Raw genomic sequence first — 22,579 nt, 5'->3', positions numbered from 1 at the left:
CAAAGTGTGTGCTCTGTACTTTTATAGATTATCTTTCTTTATTCAGCTTATCTTTTACTGTGTGCCCATGTATTTCAATGCCCTAAGCTAATTGCTACTTAATTTAATACATGCATTGAAACAATACCTATATTGCCTAAATAATTTCCCTTTAAGGTCATCATGCTACTGAACTATTTTTTGGTAGAGATTCTTAACTGGTAATTATTTTACACTGGCCAGAGGCTTCCCTTGTGGCTCAGCTGGTAAAGAATCCGCCCACAATTCCGGAAACCTGGGTTCGATCTCTTGATTGGGTAGATCCCCTGGAGAAGGGAAAGGCTACCCACTCCGGTGTTCTGGCCTAGAGAATTCCATGGACTATAGTCCATGGGGTCGCAAAGAGTCTGATGACTGAGCGACTTTCCCTTTCAGAGAGTCACTGGGGGAAAACAACTATTATCAGTAGGCTCAAACTGCCAAATGTTGCCCTGTAGTGGTAGTTACAATTCATGAACTGCTAAGATTCTAACTTGTTTTCAAACAGTTCCAGACACGTCAAATTAGCAACTTAGTTTTGTAAGTTCAAACTTGATTCTGATTCAGTTCATTTTCCCATATTGATCTAGCTATAGGAGTTTCTTTGATAACCTAATTTTTATAGAGAAGTCATATAATAAAAATGCAGTTGTAGTTTATAAACTTTATATCATTAGTCTATTAAATTAAAATGTTTTGTTGGCCTATGAATTAACATTTTAATTAAGATTGTTGTGAATCACCTATTGTAATTTTAATAGATAACAGTAAAAGCTTTTATGCAGCTTAATTTTTATTGAAATTTGTGATATCATATTTTCTTATATATTTTATATAGAATATATGTATTCTTATATATTTTCTTATATCACCGATTTACATTTATATCACTAAGTCCCAACTGATAATATAGGTCAGTATGTGTGTTCACCTTGTCTGTGTCTGTTTTATTAAAATAACATATTTTTATCAAAAGCAAATTTTAAATTTCTGTTATTTTATTGTAATAACTGTGGAAATCTCAAGAGTTAAGATTTGGCATCACTACCATGTTATACTTATCCAATAATGAGCTGTCATTTGTTTTATTTATATTAACTAGTTCTTTTCTCCTGTGTCATAATTGGTAACAGGAAGCACAATCCCAGGCAAAAGAAGAGCATTTTTAGAAACTGTAGTTAGAAATAATCCATGTTGCTGTCATAACTAGTGGCTTTATTATTTTCCAGGTTAACTATAATCGAAATTATGTTGTATATAATTATTTGGGAGGAGAGTTGTTTTTAACTTATGAATCTAAATTTGACCATAAGAAGCTTTTGTGGAGGTGTAAGTAGGATTCAGTAATACCTTTTTTAATTCAATGAAATACAGTTTAGAAGACTTGAATGTGTTTTTCATTTTTCACAGTACTATGAAGTCATTTCCTTCACAATAGCATTGAAAACATACAATTTGAGGAATGACTTATTAGATGTGAACAGTAGAAGCTACTGGAAAGTTTACTATATCCCAGTAGTGTAGCAGAAACGCATTGCTCTAGATACTTGGAACTCTAGGTCTGTCTTCAGCAAGTATCGATACAGTTGACTACTCTCATATGCAAGGCACTATGGTAAATTCTGCAGGAAGTCAAAAGCCCTTGTTCTCAAGAAATTTTCAGTCACATTAGAACAAGGCCCAAGACGTGTCAGAAATAAGTACAGAACAAATGTGCTATTAGTGCCATGGGGAAGATAAAAAGCTATCAAGATTCAAAAGAGAAAAACTATAGATGGTTTTAGGAATCAGGATAAACTTCATGAGGATGACAGTACCTGAGATGGAGAATAAATACCATCTAGGTGGGTAGCAATCAGAAAGAAAAAGCATAGGCAAGTGCCAAGTATGTATGGAGAGCACTGAATAGCTTGGTTTATTTTCCGCAGTGAACTGAAGCAAGGCAGCACTGGCAGAAGGGGCCAGGATGGTAGGCTGAAGGTGTTTTGTGGAGAATTTTATAAACCTGAGTAAGACTATAAAAGGAACCATTGTGGATTTTTAAGGTAGAGGTGATAGAATTAAAAGTGTACTTTGGAAAATTTGAGTTGTGATAGAACAATGACAGAGTGAAGGTGGGGAGGTCTCTTGGGAATTGTAGATGAAGGGTGATAAAGGCCTGGTCATGGGACTTGATTGGTACTGGAAAGAAGAAGATGGAAATATTAGAATAATGTAGGACTTGTCATCCCATCAGAGACATACAGTTAAAGTGAAAGGGAAGAACCAAAAATGCAACTCATGTCAAATGTTGTTCCCGTGGAGAATGGGGTTGTTGTCAATATAAATAGTACCATTAGAAGAATTTAGAGACTTGGGGAAATGGTGTGTTTTGATTTTGCATAGTGAGCCATAACAGGAAAAAATTTCATGGAGCATTTGGAAATGCATTCCAAGAGAAAAGGGGCCAGAGCTTGAAACAAACTTAAGATTGGTCACAGAGAGGAAGGTAACTGTAGACAAGAGAGGGCTTATTAGTAGAATTTATAAGTATCCCTGAATATACCTGGGATTGGGTTAAGAATGAGCCAGGTGCTGGTTGTCCAGGTTAATGGAAAATGCCTTAGTTGAATGTTGATTCCAGTTAAAATAGCATTTAAGAAAAATAAAAGCTAAATGTTTATGGATGAAGCTTTCATATGGACAGATTTGAAGAAAAAAAGTCCATCATACAATAAATTTGAAGGTAGAATCAGAGTACTTATAAATGCATTTTTTTTAAATCTAGAAAGTTGAAAATACCCACTCTGCTAGTACTGCCTAATTGTGAACTATATTACACCAAAGGAAGAGTCAGCGCGTGAGAAAAGCTGGTGGTGTTGGTTTAGTCGCTACGTCATATCCAGTTCTCGCGACTCCATGAACTGTAGCCTACCAGTCTCCTCTGTCCATGAGATTCTCCAGGCAAGAATCCTGGAGTGGGCTGCCATTTCCTTCTCCATGAGAAAAGGTAGTAATGACTACAGTTGGAAAAGCAGCCAAGATACCAGCAGAGAGCTACACCAAAACTGCAGAGATGATGCATCTGAAAACCCCTTGGCTGCCCCCAGCTCAGTTCTCACAAGTGTGGATTTTTCCCTTTGTGTTTTATGTATGAGCAATGGGCAAAATTGTTAGCATGAAAGTAAATTGTTTTTCTTTTCAATTAAAATTAAATATGCTTTAGATTTTTCTCTTTTTGCAGATTAATTATTTGACAAAATTTATAACAAACTAAATGGGCTTCGCTGGTGGTTCATACGGTAAAGAACCCACCTGCAATGCGGGAGACTTGGGTTCAATCCCTGGGTTGGGAAGATCCCCAGGAGAAGGGAGTGGCAACCCACTCCAGTGTTCTGACCCGGAGAATTCCACGTACCATGTGGTCCATGGGGTCGCAGAGTTGGACACGACTGAGAGACTTTCACTCACTTACACCAAACTAAAAACATGATTATTTTGTAACTTGAGTAATCTCACAGCATTTTAAATCATTTCAGACATAAAAGATAACTCCTTCAGCCGATCACGGAGCTCAAGTGTAACCAGCATTGATAAAGAATCCCGGGAAGCAATCTCTGCTCTTCATTTCTGTGAGACTTTTACTCGAAAGACAGATTCAGCCCCTTCCCCGTGTCTGTGGGTTGGCACCACGCTGGGAACAGTGCTGGTCATCGCACTGAACCTTCCCCCAGGAGGGGAGCAAAGGCTTCTTCAGCCAGTGATTGTGTCTCCGAGTGGTATGTGTGCGCTGCTGCTGGACTGCCCTTGAAAGTTCGCTTTACTATAATTTAATAGAAGCCTTTGCTTTTCATGTTTGAATCAGTCTAAGAATTCTGAATGGAGATAGTTACAGTCTTTTGCTTTTAATTGAAGGAATACATGGATTAAGATTCCAGAATATCATTTACTTATACAGCCAATCAAGTTTTGCATTTTTTTAAACGTTAGGATCATGTCTAAAATGATTACTACATAAGAAAATGAAAACAAAATACTGTTGTTCTGTCGCATTCTAGGATACCTTGAAATAGTATGTTCTGTAAGCAAAAGGATGGTACGTATTTAGTTTTAGGGAAAAAACAGAAAAGCTTTTTAATACACTTAGCTACTTTTAATCTCTATGTGTGAAGTCTTAAGATCGTCTTTCTTCTTTGAAGAATTAGAAAAGATAATTTAACAAAAAATTTTAAGAAGAAAAAATTTTTACTCTTCCTATATTAAAAATGAGAGGAAAAAAGAAAGCATGATTTTGCTCTCTAGTATATTCCTTGTTTATATATTATACATATAAATTTTCTAGTAACCATGTTAAAATGGCAAAACAAACAAGTGAAATTAATTTTAGTATAACCAATTTCATTTAGCCCAGTCTATGCAAAATGCTAAATCATTTTAGCATGTAATCAGTATTTTATATTATTGAGTTATTTCCTATAATCACAGTGTGGACGAGCCACAGTTCACATGGCTAGGCGCTGGGCTGTGATATTGGACCTTGCAGCCCTGGATGCCATCTACTTATATTCAACAGTAGTACATTTGCCAGGTGTGGCTATGAGACCTAGTTCTAGACATCCCAGCATTTATCAGTTTGGTAACACTTATTGAGATCTTTTTCCAGATTCAGATATCAAGCTTGATCCTGTCAGTGAGCCAGTATACAGTTTTGGTTCAGTATATATTCTACATATTTTTGAGCGTCTAGTATGTGTCAGAGTTGGAATAAACATATTTACTGTCTGGAGTAAAATACTTTTTATTTACTGAAATTGCAATTGTAGGTACAATATTGAGGTTAAAGGGGGCGATCCTGAGAATGGCCTTCCTGGACTCCACAGGCTGCCTCGTGCCACCTGCACATGAACCCTGGAAGGAACACAATGTCCCTGAAGAAAAGGATGAGAAAGAGAAAGTGAAGAAAAGAAGACCTGTCTCTGTATCTCCCTCCTCTTCTCAGGAAATCAGTGAAAACCAGTATGCAGTGATATGTTCTGAAAAGCAAGCAAAAGTGATCTCATTGCCGACCCAGAACTGTGCTTACAAGCAGAACATCACAGAGACCTCATTTGTGCTTCGTGGAGACATTGTGTCGTTAAGCAACAGCATCTGCCTTGCCTGCTTCTGTGCCAATGGACACATTATGACTTTTAGGTAAGAGGTTTTTGTTTGTTTTTTAAACACAAACACAGCATTTTCTCCGCTCAGAACATAATATTGCAGAATTGTATTCAGTTTGGAAGAAGTGCTTTTAATTTGCTTACAGTCATATACACTGAGAATTTATTTTCATTCAGTTACTAGTGAACAGGTACATGAGGAAAAGAAATCAGTTTTATCTCCCACTCAGGTACACTAAGTCATGAGGTTTAGAAGGCCGCTGCCATTTTTACTTCCTGTAGTATTTGTTCAGAACTAAAGCCTACCTGCCTGTTAACAAGTTTCCATTGCATTCTCAAGTCTGCCGAGTTTACGGCCTCTCCTGGATGTGTATTACCTGCCTCTTACCAACATGCGGATAGCCAGAACATTCTGCTTCACCAACAACGGACAAGCCTTGTATCTTGTCTCACCTACAGAAATCCAGAGACTCACGTACAGTCAAGAAACCTGTGAGAATCTTCAGGTAAGTAACAAAACTATCACTATCATTTCTTCAGAGGTAAAATATCTTCTAAGGTCCCTTATATTATCCATCCCTTCTACTCCATGAGAAAATTCAAAGCTTTTCTTGAGAACTTGAGAGCATATGCTTTGATACTGGTAATAAAGTATTTTCATCAGATTCCTGTTATAAGAGGGACTCCCATCTCATCATTCCATATTTTTTCTCGCCAGTGATGTCAAAGAAATACAAAATACTACATCCGTTTTATACCACTCTCCACACAGAATAAATATCTATTATATAGAAACAAAAGAAAAAATCCTTTTTAAAGACATATGTTGATGTGAAAATAATTATATCTATTTTAGGACAAATTGTTGTCATTCCTTCTCATATACTGTATATTCAAAGGATATATACACATTATCAGAAGAAATAAGATTTGATAATTTTCCTCTAAGTATTTTTGTTGATCTATTTGTGAGAGATTATACAATCTTTATAAAACTATATCTTTTAAAAGTATTGAGTGCTTTATGTGCTTGTATATTTGTTGGAAATGATCAGTTTAGCTTGAACTTTTTAAATAAAAGTACTCTTTAAATATTAGAACTAAAATATTCATTGATATTTAGAGAAACCATTACCTAAGGGAACTTTATTTTGGAAGTTTTTAGTTAATTAGCCATATTTTGCTGGTTTATAAACTTTAATTTGTGACTTATTTTTAGAATATGAGCTTTGGAGTCAAGAAGAATGAATTTAAGTCCTAGCTTTGCTAGTTACACAGTTACGTGACCTGAGACAAGTTAGTATGTCTGAACTTCATTATATTTAAAATGAGGAAAAAATATCTAATGTCGTAGGATCTGTTGTAAATTAAAGGAGACAGTACACATAAAGTTCTTACTAGCACAGTGCTCAGTAGAAAGTATGTGCTCTCACATGTTAGTAGTAGTATTTCAGTAAGCTAGACTATACTAGAAACATACTCCTGATATTATAAACCTTGAGAGTGAAACAAAATTATAGTTATAACTGTATTACAGTTAAAACTGTATTCTGGTAGCTCAGCTGATAAAGAATCCACCTGCAATGCAGGAGACCCCGGTTTGATTTCTAGATCAGAGAGAGCCCCTGGAGAAGGAAGAGGCTGTCTACTCCAGTATTCGTGGGCTTCCCTGGTGGCTCAGGAATCCACCCGCAATGCAGGAGACCTGGGTTCAATCCCTGGGTTGGGAAGATCCCCTGGAGGAGGGCATGGCAACCCACTCCAGTGTTCTTGCCTGGCGAATCCTCAGGGACAGAGGACCCTGGTGGGCTCCAGTCCACGGGATTGCAAAGAGTCAGACACAACTGAGCGGCTAAGCACATGTACCTAAAAGTTAAGTAGGAACATAGGAGATATAAAGACCAAAATTGAACTTCTAGAGATGACAATCTGTAGTGTTAGAGATGAAAAATACACTGGATGGAGTTAACAACAGGTTAGACATTAGAGAAGAAAAGATTAAGTAACTTAAAAGCATAAGAATAGAGAAAAACAATTGAGTGTTTATACTTGGAAAATTTATAGCACTAAAACATCTGTATTTGAAAAGACATGACATGTATACTCTAGAGTCATGTCTGATTTTGCGAAAAGAAGTTCTCATCAAATCAGTGACTTCAGCTTCCACCTTAAGAAACTGAAAAAGAAGAGCAAGTTAAACCCAAAGTAAACAGAAGAAATAAAACACTAAATATGTAGATGGAAATCAGTGAGATAGAAAACGTCAATGAAGTCAAAAACTTGATCTCTGAAACCAATAAAATTGATCTCAAGCCAGACTGATTGTGAAGAGAGAAGTTAGTTACCAGTATCAAGAGTGAGAGAAATGACTTTCTGTAGATTCTACAAATGCTAGTTAAAATGGACAATAAGGAAATACTGTGAACAGCTGTAGGCCAGTAAATTGAAAAACTTAGGAAATGGGCAAATGTCATGTGAGACATGTATTGCCAAAGTTCAGTCAAGAAAAAAGTATATAACCCAGAGAATACTATAGGAAAATTGATGTTAGAAACCTTGGACAAAGAAAATTGAGGCCTCAGTGGCTTCATTTGTGAATTCTATCAACATTTCAGGAAGAAATAGTACCAGTTCTATATAAAACTCTTTCAAAAATTAAAGAGGGGAAATGCTTCCAACTTGTCAATGGAATGTTCATAGAACATGTTACCAAAACCAATGATTTTAAAATAAAGAAAATTACATATAGATCAATAGTCTAACATAGATGTTAATAATAATCTAACATAGATGTTAAAATTCTAAGCAAAATTTTAGCAAATTGAACCTAACAGTATATCAGATGGATAATTCTGGTCATGATAATTCATAATAACCAAATAGGATTTATCCCAGGAATGTAGAGTTGACTTCACATTTATAAATCAATCTATGGAATTCACATTAGTAAATTTAAAAAACAAGAAGCAGTTGACAAAGTTCAACATCCATTCCTGATTTTTAAAAAGTCACACAAGGTATAAATGGGAACTTAAAAGGCATCTAGGAAAATCTACACCTGATGTAATACTTAGTGTTGAGATAGTGCCATGAATATTGGTGTTTTCATTTTCTTCAGCTATATACCCAGGAGTGGAATTGCTGGATCATAAGGTGGTTCTAGTTTTTTGGAGAACAGTTTTCCATAGTGCCTGCACCAGTTCACATTCCCACCAGCTGTGTACTAAATTCCCACCAGCAGTTTCCTTCCCTCCACATCCTTACCAGCATTTGTTATTTGTGGACTTTTTGATGATAGCCATTCTTAGAGTAGCCAAGATATGGAAGAACATAAGTGTCCCATCAGCAGATGAATGAATAAAGAAAATGTGATAGGTAGATAGATATACACACACATATACTTCCATGTGATGGAATACTGTTTATCCAAAATAAGAATTAAATTTTGCCAGTTACCTATATAGACATGGAAGGTATTATGCTTAGTGAAATAAGTCAGAGAAAGGCATACAGTGTATTATCACTTACATGTGGAATCTAAAAAATAAACATATATAGTAAAACAGAAACAGACTCACAGGTGTAGAAAACAAACTAGGGATTACCAGTGGTCAGAGGGAAGGAACGAAGAGCAGTATAGGGGTGAGGGATTACAGCTGTGTATAAAATAAATAAGCTCTAAGGGTGTATTGTACAGCATGGGGATTATAGTCAATATTTTATAATAACTATTTTTTTAACTTTTATTTATTTATATAAAATAAATAAAATAAAATTTATTTATAACTAAGACCTGCTCCAGGTCTTAGTTCTGTCTTCGTTGTAGTATGCAGGATCTTTAACTGCAGCATGTGGGATCTAGTTCCTTCCCTGACTGGGAATTAAACCCGGGCCCCCTACATTGGGGAGTACAGTCTTAGCCACTGGACCACCAGGAAAGGCCCAATTTTATAATAACTTTAAATGGAGTATGATCTATACAAATATTGAATCACTGTGTTGTACATCTGAAGGTAATAAAATAAGTCAACTAATATTACAGTTCAGTTTAAGAAAAAAGTGATAAGGCGTATGCATTGACTCATTCGTGAAATTAGTTTCCTATATTTTATCACTTATTTATTAACACAAATGACAAATGAGATGCAGTTGTCTAACATCAGACAAGTATATTTGCTTCTCTACCTTCATATTTTAGAGTAGTTTAAAAGTTCCAGACATTGCTTCAGATGTATTACTATTACTAGATGTAGAGAAATATCACAGATAATACAAATCTATTTAGATTTTACCAATGTTTATTAATCATTAAAGTTAATTGTTCTAAAGAGTATGTTTATAATAATTAAAATTTTTATTTAAATACAAATGAAAAGTATTTAAGATACTATTCAGTGATACGGAAATACATACTTTTTGTAACATCAGTATTCCTCTCCAAATCCTAATACTTAAACCACAGACTGTGCAGACTCTTTAAGAAATGCCTAATTTTAAACTTCCTTTAAAGATACATGTTCACAATGTTAATCTAAAGATAAATGACTTCATATTTTCTAATTTGTTTCATCTCCATGTGAAAGGAGATTTTTCTATTTAATGTAGACATGACTCAGTATCTAATGTTGGCATTTTGTGTTATCTTTAACTCATTAAAGATAATCTTCCTTATCTTTAATCCTGGTAACATTCCTGAGAGGTAAGTATTAATATTAGTTCTTTATAAGTTAAGGAAACCAGTTCTCTGAGAGACTGATTTGCCTAAGATCCCTCTGCATGTAAAAGGCAGAGGTGAGAATCAAATCCAGGTCCATGTGGTTCCAATTTATACTCATCCCAGTACACTGTAGTGACTCTTAATTTACAACTATAATCTCTGCATTTTAAATATCCTACTTTATACTTATAAAATTACATGATCATTAAACACTAATTAAGAAGAGTAAACCACAATTCTAAAGTAAGGTAAATTTGAAAGAGCATATTTTTATGCTGTGACTCTATATATGTCTTATTACTGTATGCTGTGACTCTATATATGTCTATATATGTCTTATTATTGATTTAGCATAAAAGACACTCAAATGGTAGCTGTTTGCAGTTTGTTGTATCAACTTAATAAATGCAGTTTAAATTACAATCTTCAGAATATTGTATAAAAAAGATTGGAAATATGTCTAAAATCACCTCTGTTATACAGGCAAATGTAAATTTGAATTAAATAATAGGTATTACTATATTCTGTGGTGGATTTTAACAGGTTTGATTTATTGACTTTAGGGAGTTTTTCATTCTAGTTTTACTCCACTTTATAGAAATCCAGAGGAAAGAAAATTTAAATGTAAAGCCTTCAATCCACTTCAGCCTTATAAATGAAACTCTGTGTTGTATATCATTAACATTATCTCCTTTCATTCATAATCTGGTTGGGGAGACAACATTAATATGGGTATATCTGGGAATTCCCTGGCGGTCAGTGGTTAAGACTCCATGCTCTCCCTGCCGTGGGCCTGGCCTCAATCTCTGGTCAGGGAATTAAGATCCCACAAAACAAAAGGTGCAACCAAAAGATGAAAAAAAGAAATATGGATATATCTAAAAGTAAAATCTTGGAACATCCTTTATTAACTTGCTTAGCCCAGCCCTAAGAAAGAAACTCTAAAAAATACATATTTTTAGCTCCAACTATAATGTAATATCAGACAGAACTACCTGGAACCATCATGTACTTGTCACTTCTATCACAGCTACTTCTCTTTACGGGGCAGAAATGCAATCCCAAGCCTCACTATACTTTTATTTTGCTTTTAAAGGTTCCCAGAGTTGCCTTGTAAATAATATTACTACCATCCTTCTTTTATAGAAACTTCTCTTCTCTCTTTATGTCTCATCTACAAAGTCAGTAAAATGTCAGCAGTTTTTCTTGTCTGCTGACTTACCTTTACCATTTCTGTGCTCTGAAGAATATTGACAAAAATTTCAGGAAAATCTGACAGTTTAGAAAGAAGCCTTTCCATCTCTCAGGCAGATTTCTGGAATTCCAGGTGTATGTTGGCATAATTCTGTTCCCAGCATATGTTTATGAAAAGATGTGTGTCTTTCTAAACTACTAATTTTCTGACTCAGCTATCATTACACTAGACTTTTCAATTTGCTAATATATTTTCTTCTTTCTAATGTAAGAAGACATAGTTATTAATACAGTTACCAATTTTTGATAATACAAGTTATAGTTATATGAACACTTTATCATAAAGGTTGGACTGTCCTTACAGTTTAAGCTTAAATCATCTTTGCTTAAAATGTGAAGAAAGTAATCTAGCCAAAGTGGCAAACAAGTTACTCTTAGTCAAGTTAATCTTAATAACTTACTGTTTGACCAAATCAGACTGTTCTAGATCTGATCATTTGAAATGTGCTCATTAACTGTCAACCTCAACAGCTAATGTTATAAGTTTTAGTTAAAGAGTTTACAGTGCTGGTTTTGTGGTTATAGTTTAGTGTCCCTGGAACTTTAACAATTACAATTTGTTTTGATTTTAAAGGAAATGTTGGGTGAACTCTTCACTCCTGTAGAAACACCTGAAGCACCAAACAGGGGATTCTTTAAAGGCTTATTTGGAGGTGGTGCACAATCTCTTGATAGAGAAGAACTATGTAAGTTGATTTATTTAATTTGGATAGCATATCTATAAAACAAACATTCAAGCCATGTAAATTTTTCTTATGTGTATAAATTTATGTTCACCTTTTTCCTCTCTGTCACGACAATTGATGGATCCATCTTTTTGCAAAATGCATAAAATTGTTTTCTGCCATATTCTAACTCAAATCAGGGGAATATTTTACTCAGCAAATCAAAATCAGCATGGCTTCAGGCTAAAAAGGAATAAGCTTTAAGTGAGTAATTTGAAAATATTTTCTAGCTTTTGTTAAATATGATTTTTATTATTTTAATTCTGTAATGGACTTTAATTGATAACATTAACTTCAAAAAAGTTTTTATGTTAACATTTATTTTATCTTACAAAACCTCTGGAACTACTCTCATTGCACTTAGAAGATTATTTAAAATGTTAAGTCTAGTTCATGTACTATCTTCCATAGAATTGGCACAAATTGGAAATTGGTCCTTGAATGAACTAGTAAATCAATGCATGTTTCACCTTTCTTTCAAATAGGAGGTATTAGCTATTCTTGAATTATTATTTTCTTTTATTCTTTGTTTTTTATTAGAATATACTAGAATTTTCCTTTTCTGTTCAGTTTACTAGAAAAACTGTAAGATTAAATATTAGCAAATAAGAGTGTAGTACAGTTTCATTTTAAAAATTTATCCTAATGATTGGTCAGTCATCTTGGTAATGAGGATTGGTCAGTTTTAATTCATTTAAAAAATGAAGACTGTTCTTCAAGTCATTCTGCTAAGTCGCTTCGGTTGTGTCCAACTCTGTGCGACCCCATAGATGGCAGCCCACCAAGCTCCCTGTCCCTGGGGTTCTCAAGGCAAGAACACTGGAGTGGGTTGCCATTTCCTTCTCCAGTGCATGAAAGTGAAAAGTGAAAGTGAAGTCACTCAGTTATGTCCAACTCTTAGCGACCCCATGGACTGCAGCCCACCAGGCTCCTCTGTCCATGGGATTTTCCAGGCAAGAGAACTGGAATGGGGTGCCATTGCCTTCTCCGTCTTCAAGTCATGGGGGACTGATAATTTAGAATAACATTCTTACCAAGATTAATTGATAAAGCTGTACAAAATTCAATTTTTATAAACATCAATGAGCTAACAATATAATGAAGACAATATACATGGGGAAAGGTGGTAAGCATTGCAACCTGAGGCCACTTTTGCCCTGGAGTACTTTGCTAATCTAAAGCAACAAGCTGAAATTCTGAACTGTGTTAGGACCAGCAAGATAGTCTCCCAGAATTGGCTCAGGTGGCAGCCCTGATAAATAACGCTTCCTCTTTGAAAGGACCCCAAGGACCAAGGGCCATAGCTTAAGTAAAACTGATGTGAGCATATACACAAATAAACATTTAATGAAGCCCTTATCAACTCGCTACCCCAAACTTTGTAATTTATTCTAAGTTTTATTTGGGAATTCAAAGGGTCTCACCTCTTCTGTTTAACACTACTAGAGTCTTTAAACCAGGGCAGTTAGGCAAAAAGAGAAGATAGTTGGCATGCAGTTGGAATGGAAGGAATGAAAGTGTCTCTCTTTGCAGATGACAGCCCTGCCTATAGAAAATCTTAAGGAAACCACACACACACACAGTGGTTCTAACTACTGGTGGTTAGGACTAAGCTCTTTCACTGCCATGGCCCTGGGCTCTCAATCCCTGGTTGGGGAACCAAGATCTTGCAAATTGCACTGTGTGGCCAAAATAAATTTTTAATTAAATAAACACATTCTAGGCAATAAACAAGTTCAGCAAGATTTTAGGATACAAGGTCCATATAATCAATTGCATTTGTATACACTAGCAATGGACAAACCAAAAATTAAATTAAGAAAGGAGTTTCATTTATCAAAAAGATGAAATTTTTACTAGAACATACACTAAAAAATATGCTAAAAAATTCAAACATTGTTTAAAGAAATTAAGAAATAAATGGATTAATATCTACATTTATGGATTGGAAAATTTAATATTGCTGAGATGGCAGTACTCCCCATGTTGATCTATATGTTCAACACAATCCCTGTCAAAAGTCCAAGCCAGTTTTTTGAAGAAAGAAATAAGCAGTTTCTGAGATTCATATGGAAATGAAAAGGATTCAAAATAGCCACACAAACACACACACACAAAAATTTTTTGTAAAGAAAAAAGATCTGAATCACATTTTGATTTCCAATGTTGTTACAAATCAGGAATCAATCAAGATAGTGTGGTCCAGGCATTAGGATGGCTACATAGACCAATGGAAAAGAGTTGAGAGCCCGGAAATAAGCCCATACATGTATGGCCAATTGATTTTCTACATGGATGCCAGGAAACTTCAATGGTGAAAGAGTGGTCTTTTAACAGATGGTGTTGGGACAGACAACATGCAAGAGACTCCGACTCACACCATACACAAAAATTAATAACTCAAAATGGATCAAAGACCTCAATGTAAGAGCTAAAACTATAAAACTCTTAGAAGAAAACCTAAGTATAAATCTTTGCGACCTTAAATTACACAGTGGTTTCTCAGGTATAACACCTAAATCAAAACCAAAGAAAACAGTAAATTATGTTCCAAAATTAGAAGTCAGAAAACATAATGATATCTATTGAGTCTAATAGCCAGAGTGTTAAAAAAAAAAAAATTCTTAAAATTTCTTTATTCTTCAGTTCAGTTCAGTTCATTTGCTCAGTCGTGTCTGACTCTTTGCAACCCCATGATTCGCAGCACGCCAGTCCTCCCTGTCCATCACCAACTCCCAGAGTTTACTCAAACTCATGTCCATTGAGTCGGTGATGCCATCCAACCATCTCATCCTCTGTTGTCCCCTTCTCCTCCTGCCCCCAATGCCTCCCAGCATCAGGGTCTTTTCCAATGAGTCAACTCTTCGCATGAGGTGGCCAAAGTACTGGAGTTTCAGCTTCAGCATCAGTCCTTCCAATGAACACCCAGGACTGATCTCCTTTAGGATGGACTGGTTGGCTCTCCTTGCAGTCCAAGGGACTCTCAAGAGTCTTCTCCAACACCACAGTTCAAAAGCATCAATTCTTCGGCGCTCAGGTTTCTTCTCAGTCCATCTCTCACATCCATACATAACCACTGGAAAGACCATAGCCTTGACTAGACAGACCTTTGTTGGCAAAGTAATGTCTCTGCTTTTTAATATGCTGTCTAGGTTGGTCATAACTTTCCTTCCTATTCAACAATAAAAAGCGAAATAGTCCAATTTTAAATGGGCAAAGGATTTGAATAGACTTTTCTCCAAAGAAAACATACAAATGGCCAAGCATGCAAAGATGCTTAATATCATTTGTCGTTAGAGAAATGCAAATCAAAACCACAATGAGATACCACTTCACATTTACTAGGATGGTTGTATTCAAAAAGAAGATCTTCTCAAAAATATGGAGAAATTGGAACCCTTACAAGTTGCTGGTGGAAATATAAAATAGTGTAACCTCTTTGGAAAACTACAGCAGTTTCTCAAAAAGTTAAACATGAAGTTACGTGACCCAACAATTCTGTTACTAAGTGTACACCCAAGAGAATTGAAAACATGTGTTCACACAAAAACTTGTACAAATATTCATAGCAGCATTATTTATAACAGCCAAAAAGTGGCAACAACTCAAATGTCCATTTACTGATGAATAGATAAACAAAATGTCACATATCCATATCCATACAATAGACTGTTACTCAGTTATTAAGAAGGATGAAGTACTGCCACATGCTACCATATGATTGAATCTTGACATTAAGTGAAAGAAGGCAGACACAAAGGCCACACAGTGTGTGAATCATTTGTATGAAATGTTCAGAATAGGAAAATTTATGGAGACAGAGGAGATTATTGATTGCCAAGGACTGAGACGAGGGGGAAATGGAAAGTGACTGCTAATAATCATGCAGGTGTTTGGGTGTTTTGTTTTTGAGTAATGAAAATGCTTGAGAATTAGTAATTGTACAACCTTCTGAATAAACTTCAAGTTACTGAATTGTTTAGGAGCAAATTTTATGGCATGAATTACATTTCTAAAGAAAGAAATGTGTACTAAAGTACGAGGGAATCTGACATCAGTTTTTAACAGAATTTTGAAGACTTGCAGTCATGAGGTTGTTAGGTCATGAGGGTCTAGGTTGCAAAGGGAAAGAGAGCAATAAATTCCCGAGACCTGTTGAAGACAAATGTGATCTATTTGGTAAGCAACAAGATAAATGGATAGAGAGAAAGGAATGTGGTTATGTACAACTTTTGGAGCCTGAAAAGATATACTGAATAAATTACACATTTTTCTTCTAAGCCGAAGGATCATATTTCAAGTGTGAGGAAAGTACAGAGTGAATAAAACAAATACGTGTATTTAAATGTGTGTCTTTGAATTTAAATATCTTTAATTTATCTTTAATTTTGAGACACTTAAGAATGATTTTTTTTTTACTGTTCTAAAGTGGTATTAGTATACCCATCATCCATTCCAACAAATAATTGTCACTTTTTTGGCTCAAGTTCTACTATATGAACTGGAATGAAATATTTATTAATGTATGTTGTATTTCTGTATACTTGAAAAGTATCTAAAAGTTAATTGTTAAAACAAGCATGATAAAATACATAATAAATTACAAAGTAAAATATAAAAATACTTCAGTTATATTGTCAGTCAAGTGTGTTTTAATGCTATCAGGAGATAGAATTTTATCTTAATTAAAGTTTTCATTTTCTGGGTTACTCTTCCATGTATCAAATCATTCAGTTGGAGAGTCGTCCTCAGGAAAGGCTTCAAGGAGTCTTGCTCAGCACATCCCTGGTCCTGGGGGCATTGAGGGCGTGAAAGGAGCCGCATCTGGAGTTGTTGGGGAACTCGCCCGAGCCAGGCTGGCACTCGACGAGAGAGGGCAGAAACTCAGCGACCTGGAGGAAAGAACGGCAGCGATGTTATCCAGTGCAGATTCATTCTCTAAACATGCTCACGAGGTATGTCTGTCAGACAGATGCCTAAGCCAAAAAGGCTAGACACAGCAAGTATGAAAATTATTGTGTTTTTATATCTGTTTTATTTTAACACATAAATTTTTTTCTCATATCCTCAGTATGGTTGCAAATTCCTAAATTTTGCCACTAGAGGGAATCATTACAAGACTCTCAGTAGCCTTTGGTCTCTTAACTGAAGATTATGAACTTTGAAGGAACCTGCTCCCCCTTCAGGCTTTTTTTAAACAAAACCAGTGGCTTTGCAGTAGTTACTCAGGGAATACAATAAAGACAAAGCTAATTTTCCTAAATTCCTCAGGCTCTACTACTAACTTCTCCTAGAAAAGAAAATAATTTGTCTCTTGATTCTTTAGGTAGATTTAATCCAGTGAAACGATACTAAATGTATTTGTAAACCAATTCACGCAGAGGAGTAATATGCATTTTTGCAGTGAATTCATCTTGATAAACGAGGAAGCTGTGGTGGAGGTTAGAATCAGAGACTATGAAGTAAGGGAGCCCGCATTGGCCCTCTTACAAATACACTGTGTTAGCCAGAATAACGCCCTTGAAAAACTGATGTTTTTTTTTTTTAACTCAATTTAAAGTCTGTTAGGTGGAATGGAGTACATGTTTCTCATTTTGACAGGTCTGCCACTCCCTGATATTTTATACTGGGCTACTTCTCAGATTTAGTTCCTAGCCTAGCCCTCAGAGACGTTTTGCTTTTATTACCTAAAGACACCATATTAAAGTTGTTTTTACATTTGAGTACCCAGTCTGTCAGTAATAGCTCTTCTTTAAACTTTAGGTCAAAAGCCATCTCTTCCTTGCTCAATAATGTTGACAGCTAGCATGTATGAAAGAGGTAACTTGGCCTAAGAGAGATTTTTCCAGGTTTTCAAAGAGGTTTATGAGTCCTCGTATGAGGCCCACACACCTCAGATAAAGGCTAGTGCCGTCACATCTAAGTCAAGACTTATGTTCACATAACTCTGAACCTGACTGTGATTTCTAAGGCTTGTAACATTTCAGTCAGCCTCAGAATGTATCTACGGTCTAAATATTTAGCCAAGAGCTCAATCCCTAGCTGTTAGCTTTTCCCTTCTACCAAATGTTCCTCAGCCATATTTGAGAATATAAAAAAGACAGTACGTTGAGTTGGTTAAATCATGGGTTTTTGGATTAGACTACATCGGTTCAAATCCCAGTTTCACCACTGTGTTATCTTGGCTAACCTCTTTAAGCCTAAGTTTCTTCATTTGTAAAACAGGGAGACTAACAATGCCCAGCACATAGAGTTGTTGTGAGGATCAAGTGAATCCATGCAGGGAAAGTGTGTTATACAAGTGCGTGGCTCAGAGTCAGCTACTCAGCAAACTGTAGATGGCAGCAGTACTCATTTCAGCCTTTCCTTCTCCAGGTTCTTTAAGTGTTCTTTTTAATTCAGTTAAGAGAACTGAAAGTTACTTATTTTTTAAGTTATTAGTTTATGTCACCAAAGAATGTGCTGAACTAAAATGTACTTATATCATGTCTTTTAAGAAATGTGAGGATCTGCTATATAGCCTTTTTTTCCTTAAAACAGAACAGTTCTTATTTCTTGCGTTCAGTATGAATACTGAATATTAAAAACTAGAGAATGCTTCAGAATAATTTAATGTTTTAGAAAACTATAGAAACCAGTTTATAAATGTTATTCTGACATTTTTAAAGCATGTTTTCTTCTTGTTTTCTCCCCTTTAGATGATGTTGAAATACAAAGATAAGAAGTGGTACCAGTTCTGATAACCAGAAACCCAGCTAAAGTTCAACGTCAGCCAGAAGGAAAAAGAATTTTCCTTTTTTATGTTACTGATTTCACTTTAGGAAAGTTAACAAGAAGGGATGTTTGTCACTGGATACTGCTCTTTCCTAGCACAACCACGCCCTGTCTTACCTCAGTCGTGTGGCTTTAACTGAGGCGTGCTCACACACACTCAACAAGGAGTAGATGGTGCGGGCCAGCTATGAGCTGACAGTTTGGGAATTAGGATGGTGGTCACACGTTACAAATGAAGAAACAGAGGGATTTGAGGAGACGTGGCAGGGACTATTCCTGGATCATTCCTGTATTAAACTTTCACATGCCAACAGATTCCGTGCTGTCCTATTTGCCATCAGTGTTTGACCTCTTTGAGGGAGAGGCAGTAAGTCAGAAGTCTCCAAGCTGAAACAGTTACGTTTGTGTCATTGACTGAAGTATAAACTGCTGTCTTGGACTTTCCCTCCCTTCAACTGACTGGTCATCAGTATCATTAGTGAAGAAAAAAAACAAAAAAAACAAACTGTTTGTTACCATATCTTTAGACAGATAAGCTGAATGGTGGGCTTTAAATAATAAAAACATACACATAGTTGACTTGTGTATGGGCTACTCTTGGATTCTTGTTATTGTATACTTGTGTTTAGTCCATATTTTGTCAAAAGCAAAACAAGGCGATACATCACTTTTCATTGAAAAGAAAAGTGTAGAGCATGACTGAACTGCTCATCATTCTGGAAGTTTCCATGTAGTGACTGTGCGGTGTGGAAAGTGAGAAAAACCTCCATTGTGCTGAGGAGAATACTTCAGTGTCTCTTGTCATTGTGCTCATTAATTCAGCTAAAGGTGGATTTGACCAAAATACTTACCGGTTAAATTTGTGGAGATGTTGAAATCGGCTGTTTTTAATTTTGCTTGAATTTTTATAAAATGTTTAACCCAATGTACCTTTGCATTGTTTGATTAAAACTGCTTTAAAAAATGTTTCATTATTTCAGTAAAATGTTCAGCTCCCTTTAAAAAAAAAAAAAACACCCTTTATTTGCTAACAGTTCCAGTACACTCAGGTGATGAGGCAATTAACTCTTAGTGCACATGCCGTCGCATGGAAAAACTCAAAAGCATCCATTCTCAATAATTATCTAAGAGTCTAGTCTGACCTACAAAGTATTTTCTGTAGAAATATACTATAAATCTGTACGTGTCCTTTCAAGGTTTTGAAAAACTGAAAAGGAAAATACATGCATTTTGGTAATTAAATTATTTCTGTATTGGAGTATAAAGCAAATGAGACCATCAGTGGACAGTAAATGACTGGTACTGAAACAGCACACACAGTCAGAAAAGAGATAACGGGATAGACCTGGAAGTAGGTAAGCTCATTCTGCAGGCTCATCTGAGATTATTACTGATCGTTCTGAAAGCGACAAAGGATGAATAATCTAGAAGCATTATACTTAATGAAATTTAAAATATTTTCTTCTACAAAAAAAAATAGTTTAAAACCATTTTCTTTTGTCATCAAGAGAGAATCAGAGCACAAATTGATAGCAAACATGATGGCTGTTTTTCTATTCCATACAATCTAAAGGTATATCTAGAACACCTAATTTCACAAGTCTGTCTTGCGTTTTTCCTCTTTACTCTTTTCATTGATAAAGCTCTTATGTTTACATTTTATGACGTGCACTACGGGATATGAAAGTTTACATTAAAATTTACTTTGTCATTAGGGAGGGGTTCAATACATGTGATAGAGATGATTGATCAAGCCAAAAGAAATATTTTTAAAATACAGTCATTTTCAAAAGTTTTTGAATTTGTAGGAAGACCTATGAGTAACATTTCTGTTTAGTTAATGCCAGCTTTATGATGAACATGTAGCAGTTTACAAATTGCTTAATTTGTATCATAGATAATCTAATAAACCCATTGTTCCATGATATGTCACAGGAAGTTTTCAAAGGCCGTTTTTTAAAGGTACAGTTTTGTGTCATCAGTAAAATCAGTAGTTAATGGATTTGAAGTTGAGAAGCACTAAGTGAAGTGATATACATGAATGGTTGGTTCCCCATTCATGTGTAAGGGTACATTAGCTCCAATTATTTGATTTGCTATGTTGTTTTGTGTTAATTGTATATCAACTTAATTTTTATATCAACTGTCATTTTTCCTGTTGTATATAAAATGAACCAATCTTGTAATTATTTTCAAATAGAGAAGTAGATACATTTACCTGAGGTGGATTTTATAAGAAAACCTTGAATCAATATTTCGAGTTATTTTATTTCATTTTTAAATTAACCTACAAATTATGCACAAGAAACTAGAAACTCACGTAGGATTAGAAAGCTTGAAGTATTTTTGAAAATAGGAAATAAACTTCTCAGAGTTATACTTGATTCAGTCTGTAGATAAGAGACAGTCTGCAGTAATAACTAACCCAGGGAATTTATTGTAATTTGAGAGGTAACATCTCTATTTTTTTTTCTAACACAAAAAGTTATAGTCACCAGCAAGCCAAGATTTCAGGAGAACAAAAAAAAGTCAAAATAGAAAATATTAGAAAAATGAAAGATTTTTGTGTGCTTCCTCCATATCCTCAAACATTATTTTTTCTTGCATTTGTCCTTGACTCTAAAATCATTGAAGTATTCACTGATTAGCAGTCTGTCAGTAGGAAGTGGTTTCCCTATATGTATCACATAATCTGGTTCATTTCACTTTTCAAGCCAAAATCCATATGTATTTGCTTTAGAAGCTTATTTGAAACTTTCTGATAACTTCCGTATATTACATCATTTGAAGTTTTGCATCATCTTAATTCCCTTGGTTTGCATTGCAATTGTACTGTTTCCAAAAATGGTTATAGATATAACTGAGCTATTGCTAACTTCTTAATTTGATTTTTTTATGGATGTGAAAAAATGCTGCTAATTGTCTGTTATTATGTGTAGTATATGACAATTTAAGTACAGAACTTTAAAGAAAGATATATCTCTTTTCCTTAGAACTTTTTAATTGTAGGTTTCTCTGAAGTTATTTTGTGTAGATATGTGTTTTAAACAAGTCTGAAAGTGTTACATAGTTTTTGATTACAGGAGTGATGGGAAAACAACTGAGGAAAGGAAAATACCTGAAAGACACCTGGACTTCAAAGTTTTACCCTGAGTTCTATATTCCATATATGTTTTGCTTAAGGCATTTTCTCATGTGACATTAGAAAAGCTATATCCAAAGGTAAATTTTGTGTGGCAAAGATTTATTTTACATTTTAACTTTTGGGATTTTGTTTGTTTTTGCAAAATAAAGAGCACTGAACTTTAAACTTGAATTTTTTCTGCACTTTTTTAGGTAAAGAAGACTTTTTATTGTCATTGAATTCACATTTCTCCATTCAAATCAAGTGATACATATGTATAAAACATACCAAAATCATGAATATGCTGCTAGTTTAAACAATTAAACGGATCATAGTTTTAAAACCTTCAATAGGGTTTTATATAGTTTTCACGGATAAAAAATAGTAAAATCCTTTGCTGTTTGTTTCAGTGTTCTAGGTCTTAAATTATTGCAACACTTTCAGATTTGTTTTAAGATCATACAGTAACATGTTATATTTATACATACTGCTAGAGAATATACTTTTAGTTTTAAAATGGAATTTTTATAAATGTATTCTTTAATTTTAAAAATGGTGAACTTGTTAAGTTTAAGTCGAAGTACTTAAAAAGTATGTATATTATCCATACAAAAAGTTATGTTTTACGCTTATAATAAGAAATACTGGTATCTCATATCGAGATACAATTAATTTTAAAGAATCATACATCATTCAAAAGTCTTCACACATGACAGGAAAGATACCATTCCTCTGGTTAAAAGAAACCCTCTATTGAACATTTTCAAATATTAATTTTATTTTGGGGAAAATGCCCACAACAATAATTACAAGGTCTTTCTCAATACCT

General features: G+C 34.8%; 1 protein-coding gene across 7 annotated transcripts in view; it reads left to right on the top strand.

Annotated features, from left to right (window-relative positions):
• The window catches only part of STXBP5 (syntaxin binding protein 5), a 156,207-nt gene extending 134,271 nt beyond the window's left edge, over nt 1-21,936 (top strand). For all 7 annotated transcript variants that reach the window (XM_070461467.1, XM_070461466.1, XM_070461464.1 and 4 more), the window contains 6 exons: nt 3,537-3,776; nt 4,821-5,190; nt 5,497-5,662; nt 11,702-11,813; nt 16,587-16,807; nt 18,551-21,936. In XM_070461467.1, the coding sequence (XP_070317568.1) occupies nt 3,537-3,776; nt 4,821-5,190; nt 5,497-5,662; nt 11,702-11,813; nt 16,587-16,807; nt 18,551-18,592 (1,151 nt within the window). In that variant the 3' untranslated portion in view covers nt 18,593-21,936. The remainder of the gene's footprint in view (nt 1-3,536; nt 3,777-4,820; nt 5,191-5,496; nt 5,663-11,701; nt 11,814-16,586; nt 16,808-18,550) is intronic.
• Nucleotides 21,937-22,579: the final 643 nt, after the last annotated feature.

Source organism: Odocoileus virginianus, chromosome 34 (assembly GCF_023699985.2).
Source record: "Odocoileus virginianus isolate 20LAN1187 ecotype Illinois chromosome 34, Ovbor_1.2, whole genome shotgun sequence".
Classification (NCBI taxonomy): domain Eukaryota; kingdom Metazoa; phylum Chordata; class Mammalia; order Artiodactyla; family Cervidae; genus Odocoileus; species Odocoileus virginianus.
The sequence above is the reverse complement of the archived record's forward strand: the minus strand, read 5'-3'. Positions and strand labels throughout refer to the sequence as shown.